Source organism: Gadus chalcogrammus, chromosome 17 (assembly GCF_026213295.1).
Source record: "Gadus chalcogrammus isolate NIFS_2021 chromosome 17, NIFS_Gcha_1.0, whole genome shotgun sequence".
In the NCBI taxonomy this organism is placed as follows: Eukaryota; Metazoa; Chordata; class Actinopteri; order Gadiformes; family Gadidae; genus Gadus; species Gadus chalcogrammus.
Window position 1 is genome coordinate 3,709,802 of NC_079428.1, and position 21,107 is coordinate 3,730,908.

Consider the following 21,107-nt stretch of genomic DNA (forward strand, 5'->3'; position numbering starts at 1 on the left):
ATATCCTAGTCCGGTTCGTGGTAAGCAGAGTGTAGTGGCTACTCACATGGTTGTGAATTCAGGGTGTTAGCAAGAAGTCAATACATTAGGAGATTTATGGTATCGCTGTTATCTGATCACATAGGTTATTGTCACTTTTCAGTATGCATACGAGTATATGAGAGCAGTTTTCTATAAGTGAGTGAGTGAGTGAATGGTTGAAAGAGAGTGAATGAGTGAGTGGCTGGTTGAAAAAGAGTGAGTGAGTGAGTGAGAGTCTGAAAGAGAGTGAGTGAGTGAGTGAGTGAGTGAGTGAGTGAGAGTCTGAAAGAGAGTGAGTGAGTGGTTGGTTGAAAAAGAGTGAGTGAGTGAGCGAGCCAGCGAGTGAATGGTTGAAAGAGAATGAGGGAGGGAGTAAGTGAAAGAAAGAAAGAAAGAAAGAAAGAAAGAAAGAAAGAAAGAAAGAAAGAAAGAAAGAAAGAAAGAAAGAAAGAAAGAAAGAAAGAAAGACGAGTGAGATAATGAAAGTCTCGCGGCCCCCAGGGGGATCGAGGAGTAAAAACAAAGAGCTTAATGTATCTTCAGATCCCAGTTAGTGGAGAGCGGCCCGGTCTCCTCAAGGGACCGTGGAACAATAAATAGCCCCTCTCCAATTAGGGCACCTTTTAATCCTCCTTGGATCCCGGGTATACGAGGGCCAATTGAACCTGATTAAATACGAGCTCCAGCACAGTGTGCTAACATCGGCTGTTAACCAGCCGCTGGGATCGAGATGAACACTGCGCCTTTGTTGTTCAATCAAATCTGTACAGAAAAATATCAATAAAAAAAGCAACGTGTGGATGTAGTCCCTGGCCGAGTATTGATTAGGCACATGGAAAATAACAGCATTTTGTCGCTTTGTGTTGTTCTTCCGTTGTGTGCGTGTGCGAGTTTCGCAGAATGGTCAAATGTCAAAAGGTCAGAGTGACAGCCACCCAACGACCGCTCCCCACTGGGTCTCCATCTCTCTCCCCCGAACCGTCTCTCTCTCTCCCCCTAACCGTCTCTCTCTCTGCCCCTGACTGTCTCCCTCTCCCTCACTCAGCCCCCCCCCCTCACTGTCCATTACTCTCTTTTCCCCTCATTGTCCACCTCTCCCCCTCTCTCAACCTCACTCTCTCCCCCCCCCCCCTCACTCCCCCTTCCTCCCCCCCTCCCTTCCTCTCTCTCCCCCCTCCCCCTTCCTCCCCCCCTCCCTCTCCCTCCCCCCTCCTCTCTCCCCCCCAACACTCCCTCCCCCACCTCCCTCTCCCTCCCCCCACTCTCTCTCCCCCCCCCCTCCTCCCTCTAATCCAGCTCTCTCATAGCCATGCATCAGAGATCAGGGACCCTCCAACCATAAAGCGGGGGGTGGGGGCTCACCTGTAGGATGGACGGGGGCTGACCGGGCTGCCTGGGGAGGGGGGGGGGGGGTCTCCGTTAATCTGACAGGCCCCATGGGGGTCTTATCTCCTGTTGGCACCCAGGTGTCTGTGTCTGTGTGTGTGTGTGTGTGTGTGTGTGTGTGTGTGTACGTGTGTGTGTGTGTGTGTGTGTGTGAAAGAGACCTGAAAGGCGGGAAGAGAGAAGAAAGAGGAGAAGCGAGGTTATCTTCCTCCTCCTCGTCGTCCCCCTCGCCGTCTAAATGGGAAGAAATTGATCAAGCCTCGGGTTTTAAAATAGAACCAGAAGGGAGGGAGGGAGGGAGGGAGGGAGTGAGGGAGGAAGGAAGTAAACAAATCTCGCCGTGCCGGGTTTTTTCCATCATGGCGTACGTTGCAGGTCTTTGTTCGTTTGTTTTTCGGACCGGCCTCCACAGGAACAACACGTAGCAATTTGCGTTCTGTTTTTATGAAACGATGAATGCCGTCTCTTCTAAACTTCCTAAAAATCCTTCAGCCCCGAGCAGAGAAACGCTTCTATTCTTCATCTAATTACCCATTACCCTGCCATTATTGGTCCATTCAACAACGACCCGACACTAATAGCTACTTCAGATAAAATGGGCATTTTCGGTAATGGAGGCGCCGGCCGCATAGAAACCATCAACATGTGTCAACCGCCATGACGGTAGAAAACCCTGGTAACATCCCGGCTGTACTTTTGTCAGGGGGGGGGGGGGGCTTTGAACGCATCCTCCAACACCCAGAGGAATAAAAGCGTGTAGGAATTGACGTAAAATAATTCAATCTAAATACCTCTAAAAGCTAACATTGTTACCTCATTGGAGCTGACACAGTTTTAGAATACCAGCGCTGAGTAGTTTCTTCTCAAAACAACACCATGATCGAGGCGGCATGAGGCTCAGGAGGTAGAGCGGGTCGGCGGGTAACCGGAGGGATGCTAGTGCGACCCCCGGCCCCCAGGGGCGGCTCTAGGTGAGGGGCCAGCAGGGGCCATTGCCCCCGTAAAACTGAGCTCGTGGCCCCCCAGTGGCCCTCCCCTTCAAACGTTTTTTTTATCTTTTTACCTCCGTCCGTCCGTCCGGATAGGGGGGGGGGGGTCGATTGCTTGCGATGTTGTGGCACTGGCACACAAGGTGGAACTTGAGGTTTATAACATATATTAGTGACTTTATTGCTGTTGGTCATGTTCCATACTGAGTGGTTTGATGTCAGTGAAGGAACCCCTAAATGTTGTAATATTGACAATTTTTGTAACCAATGAAACATTCCAAATGTATATCGACAATTGCTATAACTGAAGGAGACACTTAATACTATGCTACTGAAACAAATGCTGCAACGGGCAAAAACCAAATTATTGTATATTGTGTTTTTGACTGCCGTTACTCAGTACTAAACTAAATAATTAGCGTCCCGGGTTCAATGTGCCCCTCCAACAAAACAACTGCCCCCCCCATGAAAATCGGTCTAGAACCGCCCCTGCCGGCTCCTCCTAGCTGAGTGTCGAGGTGTCGGATTATTGGATGGGAGTGTATGGCGGTGGGCGGGAAGCGGGGGGGGATCAGAGGTCAAAGGTCACGATTGGCACTACTGTGCGTAGGTGGTTGAGGTGACTCCCCGTTGCCTGGCGACCAAACGTGAGGCGAGAGACTGATCAAACCTGAAATCGTTACGGACAGCCGATTCTTTTGTCTTCCATGAATTTGTTAATCTTGCGGGAAAGGTAACGGAGCCTTCACGTGTGCGTTGGCTTTGCGAGGGGGGCGGGGCTGGAGAAAAATGACATCACACAGCCTCATTACAACCCACTGATTGATGATGGAGGAGTGTGTGTGTGGGTGAACGTCGTATCGTGTGTCCTGTGCCACAAATAACACACACACACACACACACACACACTTTTTAGCATCGACCAGTCGGTCGGTGTGACTTAACGTAGCTCGCATGGCTTCATCACCGTATGGGGACGCTGCTGTGTGTGGTTCCCAGGGGACGGGTGATCCAGACGGCCACCATGTCCCTTACGTGAGCAGGTCCCCTCCCAACACACGTATGGATCATCTTCAACCCGTCAGAACCGGGGGGGGAAACCAAACAACGAAGTGCGCCAGCGGCCGGCAAATAATTAATAGTCAGGACGTTTACTCTGTTCATTCTGTTCTGTTCTGGACCGTCTGAAGCCACGCCCCCTCGCAGGTGAACGCTGCCTCGTGCTACACCGGCCTTCCGAGTGGGGAAATCTCCCAGCGTTCTTGCGGTTTTAGGTGTAACCATGGAGACGGTCTAGAGGTTTCCGCTGGCAGGAGAAGAGGTCTGTTTACCCGGTAGACGAGGGAGGAAGGAATATGATTCAGCTGAAACAAGGACGGTGAGGGTTTCAAGGAGGCTGAACAAACATATCAGGAGGTTGTTGTTTTTTTTATTTCATATCTGGCTCAACAAATTGTAATCTTGTATCATAGCAACAGGGTGATTCGGGTGGATAATGGGTGACCGGTACATTCCATAATTTCTAAGAAAGAAGAAAAACTTAAAACGTCGGCGAAGTTGGCGAGACGCCACCAGGCAGCCTAACGCTTCATATTGCGGAAAGCATTTGAAAAATAATTTACGTGAGCGACGATAACGAAGTCAGGGTCTCCTCGCTGGACGTGTTCCTTCGAAGGTTCCGGACCAATCCGCACACACTCCGGCGCACCAAAATAAAAAACGCATCAAATACAACCAAAATTAAAAAATAAAAAAAATCACAAAGCAACCCTAGAGTCTTTGGAAACTAATCCTAAAAAAAATTAAAAACATCTGCAAATCAAACCGCCGACCACTTCATCTTCTTCAGTGGTTTGGTGGAGGGCCGCAGGTCCTGGGGCCCGTGGGCGAAGCAGCACTGAGCGGCCTCTAGGGGGCAGCCCTGGGGGTGTTGGGAGTGGAACCAGCAGGAGCGCGTCTTGAGAGCGCCGCTGGCTACCGGCCGGCCGCGCTTAGACTCCGCCCGGCCCCGCTCCTCAGACCCCGCCCGCCAGTCCCGGATGTGGACCCGCCCACCTTCCACTGGAGGAGGAGGAGGAGGAGGAGAAAGAGTAAGAGAGAGAGAAGGAGAGAGAGAGAGAGAGAGAGAGAGAGAGAGAGAGAGAGAGAGAGAGAGAGAGAGAGAGAGAGAGAGAGAGAGAGAGAGAGAGAGAGAGAGAGAGAGAGAGAGAGAGAGAGAGAGGAGAGAGAGAGAGAGAGAGAGAGAGAGAGAGAGAGAGAGAGAGAGAGGAGTGAGAGAGAGAGAAGGAGTGAGAGAGAGAGAGAGAGAGAGAAGGAGTGAGAGAGAGAGAAGGAGTGAGAGAGCGAGAGCGAGAGCGAGAGAGAGAGAGAAGAAGCACAGGAATCTGAAAAGGGTTCCCCTCACAGACGACTTTTCGAAACACAAATGTATAATTCTTTAACATAACAAAACGTACAATAGTTATGAATATGACTCATTGGGATGGCCTTGGCTGTCGTATTAGCATCTGAAAAGCAGTGCGCTGCCAGCGTTAGATAATGGAGTGGTTGAGGTCGGTGTGAACAGCAACAGCAGAAATTCATTGCCCAGATCTACTGTTACTACAACTATAATAGAAATCCCCCCACCTCCCCCTGTCTGGCGTGCGTGCGTGCGTGCGTGCGTGCGAGCATCCGTGCGAGCGTGCGTGCGTGCGTGCGTGCGTGCGTGCGTGCGTGCGTGCGTGCGTGCGTGCTGTACCTCTGAACACCTGGTGGTTGTTCTTCAGGAGGGTCTGGAGACCCCCACACTCGCTCTTCAGCCTCAGCAGGGTACCGTGGTCCAGCAGCTCAGCCACCTCCCGCACGGACATGCTCTCTGACGCCCAGGGAGACAGGAGCCACAGATTAGCAACCGGCGGAACAAACCCTCCAGGTAAAGGGGCTGATTATGGCCCCACGTTCACGCACCGAAAGGGGTGACGGACCCCGTTACTTCCTCGCGGACCCTCCTTCCGTCCACCACGAGGGCCTTACGTGCGCCTCCCCAAAAATGTTAACCTTCCGTCGAGGCGACGGAGCCGTCAGCCTGGGTATACCCAGGCTGCCTTGCGCGCGATTTCAAATTCGCGCTGCAAGGCAGCCTGGATTCCATGGATCCGATTTTTTGCCTGAGATAGGGAACCAATCATAGAACGCGGAGGGACGGCAAGACGATGGCGACGTCTATGCGACACACCGAAGCGTTTACGGATCCAAAATGTCAGCAGATGCGTTATCTTTCGATGCAGCCTTAGATAGTGTTCTCAGTAGTTTAGAACGCACGTTTATTTTGAAAAAAGAGCAACTTTCGGCGTTAAACTCTTTCATTACCAAGAAGGATGTCTCTGCCCTGCTACCAACAGGCTTTGATTGGCTATGAGCTACGTACAGACTCATATGATAGACATTCGTAGCGTCCAATAAACGGCTCCGGGCAATCGTAAACCACGCCACAAATACGAGAAAATTAATGTGTGGTTCCCAGACCTCATCTCAATGTAGATTGAGATGAGGTCTTGCGTTAGCCAGGCCACGGAGCCACAAGGGCTGTGATTGGTCCGCTCACTAGTGAGGTTTAAGGACGTAATGGGTCCATAAACCCCCTTGCGTTGCGTCGACGCGCAACCATAACTGAGCTTTTACTGCTCCTGATGAGCTGGCTGTCACCTTGCGTGGTTGACTCCGCCGTCAGTGTGTGAATGTGTGTGCATGAAAGGTAGTGAGTCTCTTTGGATAAAAAGCGTCGGCTAAACGCCGTGGAAAGTAAATGTCTCGGATATTCTTTTGTCAAACTCTTTGTGAAGTACTTCCCCCTGCACTGCCTTGCTTTCAAAAGGTATTCAATAAACTAGGGGACAAAAAAAGAAATAACCCATTCCATTTAAGGTTTCCGTCTAAACCGCCCGTTCCCTCCGGGACTCTTTTGCTAGTCTCTCTAATAGAGTCTGAAGGCTGGCGCACGCATTTGAAAAGCGTTTTCAAAGTTGGAGAGGGACGGACGGACAGACAGACGGGCGGACACACAGGGCAGGAGGCATTCCTGGAGGCAGAGAGCCAGGGGAGTCTGCCGCGATACAGCTGCAGCTCGTTGACTTAATTATTGATATCACGCCCACACTGGTGGAACCTCTCTCTTTCCACCTCTAAACCTCTCTCTCGCGCTCACTCTATTTCTCTCTCGCTCACTCACTCTCTCCCTACCGTTCCCTCTCTCGCTCTCTCTCTCTCTCTCCCCTCAGAGTGGCGCTTTGTCCATTTCAAAAAAATAAAAAAGAACCACAGAGAGACCAGACAGACAGCGAATATGAGTTGAGGTTCGTCTATAGCCACTGAAAAGGTGGTATAGGTTTACAGAGTGTCGAGGTATGATGAATCATCGAGTGGTCTATCTATCATGAGTTTATCACAGTCACACAATATTGTTTTATTTACATAATATTGTTTCTGCCATGCTATTGAATTGTTTCTATTATTGTTTCAAATTCACACGGTGCAGTCACAGTTTTGGATATTGTGTCTAGATATTTTACCATTAGCTACAGTAGTTGTAGCCTATGTGTGTGTGTGTGTGTGTGTGTGTGTGTGTGTGTGTGTGTGTGTGTGTGTGTGTGTGTGTGTGTGTGTGTGTGTGTGTGTGTGTGTGTGTGTGTGTGTGTGTGTGTGTGTGTGTGTGTGTGTGTGTGTCATCCTCTTCAGTCCGATATCATCCCTGGCAGCGGCTGATATGTCACAAAAGGTCACCATGCTATAGAGAGGATAGTTCCAGAAGACCACCGCCCCTCCCCCCCGTATCTCCAACCCCATTCAGCACGCGTGAGGGTCACATGGCTTATGAAGTGTCCCCCCCCCCCCCCCCACCCCGTCATGGGAATACTGGACTGAAGCATCAGGCCAGTGCCTGCAGCCCTGACACACCCAGGGTTCGCTCTCTGAAACAGCCGGCCGTCAGGGTTAAATATTGGGGGCCGGGGGGGAATTCCACGTTCCCGGTCTGCCCTTTTCCCCGCTCGGCCGTTGACCCCTCCGGACCGTGAGGGAATTCATTCCCGGTCGACCTTTTCCTTTTATCCAAATGACAAAAGCCTTCCCCGCGTCGGACACACCAGGAGAGCGCATGATCGAGGGGTTCCTCCCACACTCCGATCACGTCGCTCAACAAACACACGAGACCCCGTCGAACGAGGACTCATCGGACTGGGATTGGCCGCAAGGCCGTGACAAGGGTGGGAAAACTGCCGACACAAAATAGCATCGCAGATATGGCTATTTTCCCTGGCATTCACTGAGTCTGGGAAACCAAGAATGTGTGTTTTGACTACAATTCCCTTGATAACAACTTGCTTAACAACCCCATAATGTGTTGATGTTGGGTAGACATCCAAACTCTTTGAGAGGACACCGTTATGTGATTCAATCCTTCCTTTTCTATTGACTTGATCTGAGCTGAACTCTTCTGCCTATTTCTTCTCTGCTGCCGGTCTGAACACAGTTTCCCTTGGTTTTTGTTTGGCTTACCTCCTAAGTTATCACGTAATAAACGCTAATAAAAAAAAGACACAAAAAACCAAGGACACAGACGTCAACTATTATAAGACAGCAACAGTGTTTTCTCATGGTCGAATCCAACCGACGATTGAGAAAATCAAAACAGAAGAAACAGCACCACCACTGGTGAAACCACGCTACTGCAATGGCAGGCAGTTTCCACGGTGTTTAACAGAGGGCAGACGGGAAGTCTTAAAGCCCAGACGCCAGGGCTGTTGCAGGCCGTGGATATAATATCAATACTCCGCTAAGAGCCTGCCCTTTACTGCCACACAATGTTAATGTGGATTAATGGGGAAATGGGAGCAGGGGTATAAAACCCAGCCTGAGACCATTATAAATGACTACTGCTTTGTGCAACCAAAGCCGGAGGGAAGCACAACGCATTTTATTAATGTGAAAGACAAACTGCAAGAATGGCAAGACTGGGGACACATCATGGAGGGGGGGGGAATCAATATGCCTTTGTTAAGGTGATGTTTTTGCTGAGAGAGTGAAAGTAAAACCTATCGGAGAAGGAATAATAATATTTTTTAAGTGCAATAGAAGTACAACGTCTTGAGGAGGACGAGGGTATTGAACATATTGGAGTGTATATCGGTTATGAATCACGAGGAACCTTGTTATTCTGTTGAATATGATCATTGAACTACAGACGAATCAGAACATCTCTTGCCAAAAACGATTTCCTTAGAGTAAAACCTTGTAAGGAGGATTATTGGGTGTTACTCAAGTCCTCTTTATTACAGCATTCCCTTGAGTACAACTAGTAGCAACTACTACCATTAACCCAAAATCGTATCCACTAATCCCATAAATAGACTGAAAGCATAAAAACACTGTCTACATCGCGTCAGAAATGTGTAATGCTAACAATCCACACAATTAAAATGTTCAGTGTTCTTTATGTTTTATTAATATTTCAATAATTTTCCTTATAATGTGTATCCGAATGCTCAATTTTGAACGGCGATAATAAAAAATTATAATATCTGTATAATAGATATATACGTACATACATGTGCAGATAAAATACTCAAAAGCTCACTGTAGCCAAGCGAGTATTGTTCATGTTGTTAATCAACCACCGCATTCCTCCCAGTTGTAGTTTTACAGCTGAACTCTGCTCTTACTACGACGTTTAGCTGCTTCCCTGCCTTCAGCAAAACATAAAGGGGAGCAGGGAGTCAGAGCCGTGTGACGGGAGCTTAACGGTTCTAGAGGTGAACAGAGCAGCCGAGAGTTCACACTTTGATCATTTGTCTGACTGTGACATTCAGTTTCTGCCAATTCGGTCCGCAAGTTGACAATAAATTAAAAAAAAAAAAACGGCACCTTTAAATCAACATTAAAAGTATACCAAGAACTGTGCCTAGGTTTGAAAGAACGGCAGTAATCCAATCAACGAGGTTGCCTCAGTTTACCGTGGCTTAATATATGGGGCAGGAGGCTGCTTTGAGGTTCAAATACCTCGATACCAACGCATACTCATGCATAAATCATCCAGCATGGTGCATTATTCATCTAGTCATCTCGCCCCCTCTCTCTCGCGCTACAATTATTATAGTAATTCTCATCCCTCCCCACGGTCTCTTCACAATTAACAGTCTCTCTCTCTCTCTCTCTCTCGCTCTCTCGCTCTCTCACTCTCTCACTCTCTCGCTCTCTCTCTCTCTCGCTCTCTCGCTCTCTCACTCTCTCACTCTCTCACTCTCTCACTCTCTCACTCTCTCACTCTCTCACTCTCTCTCTCGCTCTCTCCCCCTCTCTCTCCCCCTCTCTCCCCCTCCCCCTCCCTCCCCCTCCCTCCCTCCCCACTTCAATTCTTAGTCGGACTCTCGCTCTTCAAATCTTACGGCGTCTCCCTCTCTTCCATTCTAAGACTTCTTCAAAGTCTCTCTCTCTCAGTACGTCTGTCTCACTCTGTCCCTTCACTTCTTACGGCTCAACTCCCAGTCCCTCTTCAAATCTTACGGCGTCTCTCTCTAAACCGTTTGAATCAAACCCCCCCATCTCCTTTACTCGTCCACCATTAGTGACGTTGAGAGTCAGTGTGTGCGTGGCGTCTAACTGAGCTCTCTGCTCGTTTTGGCAGTGGTGTCTGTGTTGGTTTGGATTGGATTGGGGGGGGGGGGGGGGGGGGGGGGGTTCAAAGTGGGGTCGGGCCAAGACCCCAGAACCATGCAGAGAGCCCGCTCATTCTGGGGCGGGGGGGCGGGGGGTTAATGAAGAGGGGGGCTGGAAGATTTAATATCGTTGGAAATGCGACATGATATATTTTTCCGGTAAATGGCGAGATTGAGTGGAGGGAATGGTTATTATTCTGTAATTCAATTGATTCTGAGCCTGTGTGGGGGAGAAGGGAGAGAGAGACAAGTAGAGAGAGAGAGAGAGAGGGAAGAGAGGGAAGAGGAGCGAGGAGAAGAAAAGAGAAAGAGGGACTGTTCTGCTGACCCTAATCATGGATCCATCTGGCTGTGCCGATGAACCTTTGCTACCCAGAGATTACCGTAACGACAACACGGGATCAGCCAATACACTCAACAGATGCCCTCCAGGTAGATCACATGACCCCCCCCCCACCCCACCCCCCCCCCACCCCACCCCCCCACCGGTCTGATGTCGGTAAAATAAGTAAAATATAAATGAGGATCGTGGTGTACGTGAACCACAAATTTAAACACTTTGAGATCATTTAATATAAAGGATTATGGGATGAGAATTCGAGGAAGGAGAGGGGAGGTTTTATTCCCATGGTTACGACCCACGCCGACTTGGTGCTACTTTTTATAACGACTGTGCCTTCGTCGGGTGTGTTCACTATGATGAGCGACGTTGTACGAATTGTTGCCACACAGCCTGGCGTTACAAGCGTCCGAGGAGCTCAACCCCGGCTGAGTCGCGGTCATCAACAGCAGCATCGACTACCGCCCAGACGGAGCTCCACACGTCCACACAGACACATCTAAGATCCTACCAGATGCATAACGTTCAGAAGGTTCATAACGGGCTTTCAAGTTGTCCCTGCCCCCCCCCGACGGATTTCTATTTCGGCGCTCCAATCACAGCACGGCTCATCCTACCTCCGGGGTTCCAGACGACGGCGGCGGCGGCGGCGGCGGCGGCGGCGGCGGCGGGCGTGGGAGTGGGCGGGCCGCCGCCGTCGTCCTCGGCCAATCCCAGCAGAGCCTTGGCCACGCGCAGCACCACGCCGTCCACAAAGTCCCGGGGCAGCGCCGCGCAGTTCCGCACCTTCTCCACCCGCTCCCGCGGCTGGAACCCGGCTCCCCAGTCGTTCCCGGGGGGCCCGGCCGGCTCCGGGTCGCCGTTGTCATGGCAGCCGCCGCCGCCGCCGCCGCCGCCGTGTTCGCCATCACCCGGGCCCACGCCGCCGCGGCCGCCGTCGTCGTCGTCGTGGTCACCGCCGTCTCCGTCCGTGGCGCTCGGCGGGCGGGGCGGGACGACCGAACCGGATCCGGAGCTGGAGCGACGGCTCTGGATGTAGCTGGCCCTGCGCTCCTCCGCCTGCTCCGCGTCACACGGGGCGTAGCTCCGGGACTTCCCCACCAGGCAAACCTGAAGGTGGGGGGGGGGGAGGAGGGGGGGAGAGGAGGTTGAGCGCTGGGCAGGAGGGGGGGGGGGGGGGGGGGGGGGGGAACAGTTTGGAGGCTAAATCCTGTTGACGGAATTTTATGTTGTAAACAAAATCAGTCGCCGCTCGAAATCGAGTCATTACATTCAAACCTCAGTTGGTTCTCCCAGGTAAAAGCTGCACATTGAGATTTGAATGTAATGACTTGATATTGATTTGTGATGATTTATCAATTATATGGGATTTCGCAAACAACACCTGGGCTCTCTCAGGTGGGATCCCCTGCCGTAGACTGTGCACATGTGTCCGTAATTCTTGATGATTAGACGTGACATCAAGAATTCAGAACACATGTCACAAGAAATGAGGTGTGTGCTATGGCTTGAAATCCCCATGGGGCCGGTAAAACCAATGTCCCTTGGGGGACAATGTGAAGCTGCTACTCTACTTTATTATGGGATGTAATCCAGCCTAGAATGAGGTTAGGATGTGCTGCAAGAGGGGGTTAAGAGACTTAACAGCTGTTCCCGTATCAAAGAAGTGTTATCAGCAGCTGGGACAAGAACAAAACAGAACAAGAACAGGAAATAAAAAAAAAATTCTACTTTGTATTTTTAGCCTTTGTTTGAATTTGTTTTTGGGGCACGACCAAAGTCTTGTTTTTATCGGTATGCAAAATGGTCTGTTGGTAATTAGGTCGGCGCTGTAGACCCAAATGTGTTTATCCGTGCAATAATTTATAGTCTCCGATCTTATTTCAAAGTTGACCAACTAAAACCAAAAACATTCACGCACACATGCAACCCATTACACAGTCGGTCGAGTACGGGAGTTTGAATCCAAACAAACAATGATTTAGCTGCATACTGCAAAGGCGTGTACTTAACAGACGAGGAGAAATGTGGATAGAGAAAGGAAATTAAGAGAGCAAAGATGTTCGACTCCCAGCTAAAAAGGGGCTGGGTTCGATACCCAATGTCTACACCCTGTTGGCAGGCAACGCAAAACGCCTCAGAACCTGCCAGTTCTTAAAAGACACATTGGTAAACAACAGTTGAGTCACCTCAGATGAACCAAACCCTCCCTAGCACTGATTGTCCATGCCAACGTGTTTGTCTTTGGCTTCCTTTTGTTTGTATGCGTGTGTAACTAACCCTTCATCCAGATGAATGTCTAACGTTGTTATGTTTACATGTGTACTGGGTGTGGGGGGGGGTAGGTTTGGCCACAGAGCTGAACCCCCCCCCCCCCCCCTCCCACTCTGGTTGTGTGGAGTCAGTCTGTTGTATCTTCTTATGAAAGCGCCCATAAAATGCACTTTGGCCGCTTTGTGATTCTCCTGCGCTGGTTGTGGACGATGAACTTTACAGGGTCGTACCGTTAGAAGTGTGGAAAATAGGGTGGAACTTAAAAAGCTCTTTGATGTGCACCCTCTACGTTGTTGCACCACCATGAATATGATAACGACGTACTTTATGTACTACTATGCATTTTTAATGCACATTTTCCAGTTTTTGTCCAGACAGGCTACAACGTCCAGTTCTTTACTTCTTTTCGTAGTTAGCCCAATTAAGATCGTTTACTGTGATTATTTGGAGGTTGCTCCAGGATAAAAGCGTCTGCTAAACGACTCATCGTAATGTTAATGACTGAAGTGTTAATAGTATTGGGTAATTAGTAGTGTACCTCCAAAACAAAAATGCCAAATGCCCAATCAATAAAGCTTTGGCCAGAAATGAAAGCCCTCTTCAGCCTCTTGCATCTAGTCCATTACAGTTACAATAACGATGCTGAATGCTAAGAAAACAGTATTAATATTATTAATTAACATTACCGCCAAAGGAAAAAAAGTTTAGTTTGGTGGTGATGAATTGCTTGGCACTAGTTTTTATGAACATCCTTACTGTACCAACAGCAAAATATTGTTTCTCTTTCTTCTGACAAAAGTACTTATACAAGTCGCTTTCGATAAAACCGTCTGCTAAATGCCAAAAAATGTAAATGTAAGTATTCCTTGAGCCACACTGATAAAACAGGCGAACTAATAGACACTCTGGAGTGCCAACAGGAAGCTGTTGTGCGTGACTTCCTGTTGACACTCCAGAGTGTCAACAAGAAGCGGTTGTGGGTGACTTCCTGTTGACACTCCGGAGTGTCAACAGGAAGCGGCTGTGCGTGACTTCCTGTGGCGTACCCGCTTGGTGGAGGGGATCCTCAGGCAGTCCTCGTCCGTGTGGAAGCCGCTGGCCCGGCTGACCTCGGCGATGTAGTCGATGTACTCCTTGTACTGGGACGTACCGCACCGCCGCCTCTGGAACTTTCCGTAGAAGTCGAAGAAGCAGCAGGGCAGCACGAAGTAGCGGCACGCGAACGACGACCTGGAGTAAACAACAACAAAATGAGCGGTTGGTACCGTTTACATGCGCTATTTAAACTTTACATTTCCATTGGAATATGTGCACGTTCCATGTTATTGTATTTTCGTTTTTTTATACAATATGTACAAACAAGTATAATATTTGTGAAATTTAAATACTACATGCTTCTACACCAAACTAGTGTGACATGCTCATCATCAGCATCTCCCCCGCTCTTCCGTGTCGGAAGTGACATGGTGCATCACCAAGCGTGCTCGTACGGGCACATCAACCACATGGAATTCAGAAGAGAGAAGCGCTCTCGCTCTCTCTCTCTCCCCCTCTGTCAGTCTATCTCTCTCACTCTCTCTCCCCCTCTGTCAGTCTATCTCTCTCTCTCTCTCTCTCAGTCTATCTCACTCTCCCCCTCTCCCCCTCTCTCCCTCTCTCTCTCTCTCAGTCTATCTCTCTCTCCCCCTCTGTCAGTCTATCTCTCTCTCTCCCTCTCTCAGTCTATCTCTCTCTCCCCCTCTGTCAGTCTCTCTCTCTCCCTCTCCCTCTCTCTCCCCCTCTCTCTCCCTCTCAGTCTATCTCCCTGTGTCCCTCTCTCTGTCTCTCTCTCTCTCTGTCTCCCTTCATCCCCTTGTCAAATGTGAAAGTATGAGCATGAATGGAAGCTGGAAACACCATGGCAAAACAATAGCACATTGAGGTTAATTTAAATCCATGCGTTGTGCAGGCTTGGCCCTTGTTACTGTATTCCCATTTCCCCAAACAATCTGTGGGTTGCAGAATAGAGCTTAGAATAGAGTAGAAAAAAGAGATTAGAACAGAGCTTTGTTGTATCAGCCAAGAAATAACTTAACATCTTATCTTTTGGTCTTTCGATAAAATAAACACATAAAACGCTACCATTTTAAGGCTCCATATCGCCACCAAGTGGCCGTTTTGAATTATGTATTTAAGGTGAAAGATGATAAAAAAAAAATGCTCCATTTCTCTCCCACACACCAAGCCCCAAACACAACCCCCCCTCCACCCACCCACACACACACACACACACACACACACACACACACACACACACACACACACACACACACACACACACACACACACACACACACACACACACACACACACACACACACACACACACACACACACACACACACACACAAATGTAATTCCAGGATTTGCATCTGAGAGCCGCCACTTGAGGGGCGCTGTGATTACTTGCCTGGCTGCCATCACCGGGATCCAGGGCGTCAGCTCGTCTGAGTGGTTCCCAATCAGCCAATCAGTGGCCGGGAATAAGAAACCCTCTCCGGGAGTGATTGCCTTTTCCTGAAATAGACCAGGCCACCACCAAAGATAAATGACAAGGGTCCCCTTATGATGACATCGCCCCCCAGCCCCCCCCCCCCCCCCTACCCGTCCCCCCCTGAGATGAGGAGACACCGGGCCTAATGGGATTCGGAAACACTTTGAAACAAATGACGGAGGACAAGTGTGTGGTCATCAGAGCGTACGAAACTCATTCCCCATTTTTAAAACTGTACTTGAAATGCTGTCCTGTGATGCCACTATCATGGATGCTAATAATGGCCCCCCGTTGTACCCCTAAACAACCCTGGTTAGATGGGCGCCCCCCACTCTGCGTCCCTACTCAGCGTTTCTACCTTGTTGATTAAGAGGGGTTGTTTTTGCCCCTTCGGGGGGCAAGGCTTAGGGGGCGTTCTACATGTGTAGCCTGTAAAGCCCTTTGAGGCTGTGACTGTGATTAAGGGCTACACAAATGAAATTGATTAGACTTTTTTTTATTGAAGGGATTACGGCTCTTAAAGAAATGGTAAGGGGGTTGACCTTTGAGCAGAACCTGGTGACTTCAAGGGGCGTGCGAAGGATTGTTCCCGTCGGGAGACTACATCGGATCTTAATTAACTCAGTTAACTGAGACCACTTCGTACAATATATTTCCCATATGGGAAATGGGTCACCATAATTGAACAAACAGAGAAAATAAGCCCTTCATAACAAAAATAATACACAAAATAGAGTATAATAATAACATTGGCTCCACAATTTAAATGTTTCAATTTACACAAGGGATCAGATATTTGCTCATCGCGACGTGGTCCGTTTGGTCATGTTAAACTATTTAAAGGAGACGTATTATACCACCAGGTGTGAGTGTGATTAGCCTTACAAGCCGTTTTGAAAATCTGCCCCATATGACATCACTAGTGGGCGTGTCCACCTAGATCTGTGCTGGATAGATGAGCAACGTTTACTTCAGTCCACTGGGTAGGCCGATCTATCCAGCACAGATCTAGGTGGACACGCCCACTTGTGATGTCACATGGGGCCGGTTTTTGAAACGGCTTGTATCACACTCCCACCTGTTGGTAGGATGGGTCTCCTTTAAGTAGGAGTGTCTCAAGCGGTCCGAGTCTGGTATGTGTCTGAGCGGGTACCTACCTCGAGGCAGGTCTGAGGCCCGTACATGTCCCAGATCTTTCTCCTGCGCACGTCGATGCCCTTCCCCGGGTGCTGCAACACAGAAGGGCGTGGCAGGGCAGGTGTGTGGGGGGGGGGGGAATGGTTTTAGAATCCACCTCTCAAATGCTAGGATGATGACGGCTGGAAATCCACCGTTTAACTATATTCTACCGTTAAAAGAAAAGCTTATAAAAGTTTACACATTCATTCATCTTTTAAAACACATTCAGTGACTTAATAACTCACATTTTGTGGTTAGGTCTAAATTATTGTTTGCTTATTTCCCTGTGTCTCCGTGTATATCTCTGATGGACTCACCCCTTCATTGGAGTATGTGTAACGTATTCAATGGGACTCACTCCTTCATTGCAGTGTGTGCATCACTCGGATAGGACTGACAGTATATGTAACGTATCCCATGGGACTCACTCCTTCATCGGAGTGTGTGTGTGTGTCCCTCTGATGAAACTCACTCCTTCATCGGAGTGTGTGTAACGTATCCCATGGGACTCACTCAGGTGTGTGACTCCCTCCTTCGTTGGAGTGTGTGTGTGCAACTGTGCATCACTCTGATGGGACTCACCCCTTCGTTGGACAGTATGTGCACCAGCAGGCCGTTGCCACAGCCCAGGTCCACAAACGACTGCTTCTCCGTCACGCCTCTCTCCGCCCGCTCCTCGCCCCAGAGAACCTGGGCCGCGGAGGGAGAACGACAAGGAATGAATACAACCTCCGAGAACCTTCTAGAACGGCAAGGAATGAATACAACCTCCGAGAACATTCTCATCTCGGGGCACATAAGATCATTTCAGTGTGTCCATGACCACAGACACAGAAAGAATCGTGAGTTTCCTGAGGGTTCTACATCTGCAAGACCCAACTCCAAATGGATCCCGAACCATTGCTTAATAAATACTGCCGTACGAAATCTAGGCTGTTTTTAAATAGACAGCAGACAGTCCGGCCAGTTGGAGCAGTACGGTGGAAACATTGCAGCACATGCCTCAACTAGTGTCTGACGTGAGGATGAGCAGGGCAGGTAACGCTTGAGTAAGATGCTTTTACAAAATGATCAGAGGAAACACCCACCAACAGATACGTAGCGATTGCAACATCCTCGTAGACAAACTTCTCTGGATCCGTCACTTCAGGCCAGACCTATAAGATATAAAATATTGTCTTTGAGCACATATCATTTACCATCCATCCATCAATCCATCAAATAGAAAATACATTCAAGTGAACAGCTTAGTCATTTCAATCTTGTTTTTCACCTACAATTATATTACTTAAAATTATAAATGAATGCAATCAGTACCAGTCAAGGGGAATTAAAACTAGTTCAGCTTCATTCCATAAAAACATACAGCACATAAAGAAACAACGTAGATATGATTCCACAACCATTCCATCCATGCATCCACCAACCTATTCATAAATTATTAAAAAACAATATCCTCAAAAAAGTTAACAACAAAATAGGGCTGGGCGATTAATCGAAATTTGATTCCAATTTCAATTTTAGCGTCAAACGATCACAAAACTAATATAATTTTCGTTTTTTTCCTTTACTAAATGTTTTCTAGAACTGAAAACATATCTTTACATTATTTTAGATTAGAAAATTTGCTTTTTGACCATTTTGTATATTCTTCTAAAGCGAAATTTCAAAGTTCTCAGTTACATAGTGATTTATGGGAGAGTCATGCTGAATAAAAACATGTTTGCAAACTGAAAAACAATCGTTTGAATAATCCTGACTTCAATATTAACCAAAACAATCACGATTAGGATTATTTTCCGTAATCGAGCAGCCGTACAACAAAATCAGATCCACACACTCAGAACAACACAAGGTCCTTCCCTCCGCCACGCTTCTCCCCGTCCCCGTCCCCGCCCCCCCGTCCCCGTCCCCGTCCCACCTTGACCATGGCGCGGTACTTCTCCTTGAGCTGCTGGTACACGCAGCCGTACTTCTCCACGGGCAGCAGGGACAGCGTGCTCTTGAACTGGCTGGCCGCGGGCTCCGCCGCCCAGCGGAGGAGCCGCGGGAGCAGGGTGGAGCACAGCCACACCAGCCTGGGGTAGGCCACCCCGTCGCAGGCCCAGTCTGCCGCCGCCAGCACCCGCAGCTCCAGGAACCTGGGGGAGAGGAGGAGGTGATGGAGGGGTGGAGGAAGAGGGAGGAGTAGGAGGTGAATGAGAGAATCGAGGTGGAGGATGAGGGAGGAGGAGGAGGGAGGAGGTGGAGGAGGAGGGAGGAGTAGGAGGTGATTGAGAGATTGAGGAGGAGGAGAAGATTGAGTAGGAGGTGATGGAGGAAGAGGGGGAGGGGGAGGAGGAGGAGTTGTGTACCAGACGAAGCTCATCCAGAGAATGACAGTGTTTTCAATCACGCCTTTGTCACAGAGACGAAGTAGTAGGGGTGAACACGGGTGTAGCTCATTTAAGTAATTGAGGGTCACAAGATACACCCATGTTCACCCCTACTGTATCAGTATCTGTTTTAAAAGGCCTATACACCCATCTACCTAAACATGCTGCACCTTAGTCATTTTATCCATTGTTGTTTTGCATGTACATGTTGTTTAGGCCGACTGTTTAGGCCGTGAAAATTGTTCTAGTCGTATGTGCCATGTCTCACCTTAAATCAAATCCCTGTATGTCTCATAATATGCCATAGTATTTTGATTCTCATTGTTCACTCATTTATTAAAGCTCAGGGTGCTCGTGTTTGAGAAGGCACACACACACACACACACACACACACTCGCGGCTACTGTGTCTTACCATTCTTCGTTGTCCCTTTGGACCAGACTGATCTGATAAACGTTGCCAATCTTCTGACACACTTCCCCTGACGCATCCTCTTCGAAGGGAACGAACGTCACCTGAAGTCTATCAAAGTCTAAAGGAAAAGGAACAACACATGGGAATTACTCCCTCATGATAACGATAAGCGGATATCAACAAGAACATCAGCTGGCATCCCACTCTCACCTTTCAGCACAAACTCTTTATGTGAAGTGGATCCATAGCAGTTTACTTTCGGGATAAACGTCCGCACACTGAACGTCCAGGTGTTCTCCTGGTCGTGCGTCAGTGCGGTGGATTGCCCCCTGGTCAAGAAGGACAGCACGTCATGGGAGTCTGTCGACTTGGGGTCCAGCAGCACCCCCAGGTTCTCAGTGCCCACCTCCTCGGACGGGGTCTCCGTGGCTCCGCACAGACGTTTGTTTACTACGTGGGGCTTCTTGATCCACACGTCCACGGCGGACCAGAAGCCATCGGGGAGAGATTTGCACTCGGCTGGAAACTTGACCTCGTGGAGTTTAGTCATGTCGACGACAACACATGTAAACACACGACCATCAGCGACATGTGAGGATGAGGACGAGCTTCATCTATGGACCACTGGCTGCATGTTTATTCTCTATTGACCTTCGGGACCGTGGTTTCACACACCGCGGATGGTCGATTTATGCTTTCCGTCGTTGGATACGACACTTTTTATGAGGCGAATGCAATAGCAACAGCACGATTCTGAAGAAGTCTGCCCAGCTGATGAGATGCTGTCGCCATGCGATGACGTCAACAACCAGCGATTCTCACTTACGGCCACTAGATGGTGCTACTGCGCCCACACTGCACTACTGCGAATACATACAAAGTAAAACTTCTAAATATACCGTTTATTAATGTTATTGATCATCTATCTTGTATCTGGGTGCATTTGACATGGATTGCATTTTAGAACCTCATCAACTGTAAGAAACGACTGATCTTTTCTCTAGGAGTGACATGCAGGTCTAGGGTTGCATGTGCAGATGCTGCTGCCGGTTTCTCCACAATGATAAACACACCTTGTCACACTAAACCCCCCCGGGGTTTCTCGCCAACACAAAACATGAAACTAATAAGTACACTCCCCAGCCCACTTGGCAGCTTAAACAGTCCTAACCCGAGACGATAAGTAGAGAGAAGGGCTCAACCCACTCGTCACAATCTCTCCCGAAAATAGTATATTTTTAATACTCTATACATCATATCTTTAATAGTCAACTGCCAAAACAAATCGAACCGTCGATTGGGGCCAGTGGTTGGTGGTTTGCTAGGGTTCAAGTCTACTTTTGAAGGGGAAATGCATATAAGAGGGACGCTCCTTGTTGTCAAGTGGTAAAAGGACCGCCACTTGCTCCATTGTCCTCGATGGACGGGTCTGCGGTAAAAGGAGGAGGCGGCACCAGCCGTGTGTGACGACGAATGCATACACATTGTCATTAACAAAAATGTCGTCCAGCTCGTTTGGTGAGAACAGGTATGCAGGGTAACTACAGTTACATTACTTTACGTGTGCGTTTGTGCGTGTGCGTGTGTGTGCGTGCGTGTGCGTGTGTGTGTGTGCGTGCGTGTGTGTGTTTGTTTTACGCTGTTTGCTTCTGGCAAGTTTCGACAACTCACACGCGTGCAATATTTTATATATGCCCCCATGTATGTCTCCCTAACACACAAACAACAAACAAACACGCACACGCACGCGCGCGCGTATTAGTGAATGATTGAACTCGTTATTCGAGGGCAGGAGGGAGCTCTGTAGGCGCTGTAGCTCAGTAGAAATGGTATCGATGCGGGCGTCGTCCTGGGACCCACAGGTGTAGAGCCTGAAAGGGGCGGGGCCACCTCGACAAACACACA

At 48.9% G+C, this 21,107-nt stretch overlaps 1 protein-coding gene across 1 annotated transcript; it reads right to left on the reverse strand.

The window, feature by feature from the left end:
* Nucleotides 1-3,804: 3,804 nt before the first annotated feature.
* On the reverse strand, nt 3,805-20,327 carry trmt44 (tRNA methyltransferase 44 homolog). The gene is made up of 11 exons (XM_056575751.1): nt 19,413-20,327; nt 19,203-19,320; nt 18,335-18,554; nt 17,502-17,570; nt 16,996-17,103; nt 16,392-16,463; nt 15,151-15,257; nt 13,748-13,931; nt 11,045-11,537; nt 5,137-5,253; nt 3,805-4,457 (listed from the first exon to the last, which is right to left on the reverse strand). Exons 1-11 carry the CDS (start codon nt 19,750-19,752, stop codon nt 4,216-4,218), a joined length of 2,070 nt encoding a protein of 689 aa, XP_056431726.1. The 5' UTR covers nt 19,753-20,327; the 3' UTR covers nt 3,805-4,215.
* Between the last annotated feature and the right edge of the window lie 780 nt (nt 20,328-21,107).

Bases quoted from the DNA above. Each gene is read 5' to 3' on its own strand.
- trmt44 (XM_056575751.1), bottom strand. From the start codon at position 19,752: ATGACTAAACTCCACGAGGTCAAGTTTCCAGCCGAGTGCAAATCTCTC. The intron at 13,932-15,150 runs GCAAGTAATCAC...TGTTTACTCCAG, and splicing joins ATCCCGGTGATGGCAGCCAG to GTCGTCGTTCGCGTGCCGCT. The intron at 5,254-11,044 runs GTAGGATGAGCC...CCTGGGCGTCAG, and splicing joins CGTCGTCTGGAACCCCGGAG to AGAGCATGTCCGTGCGGGAG.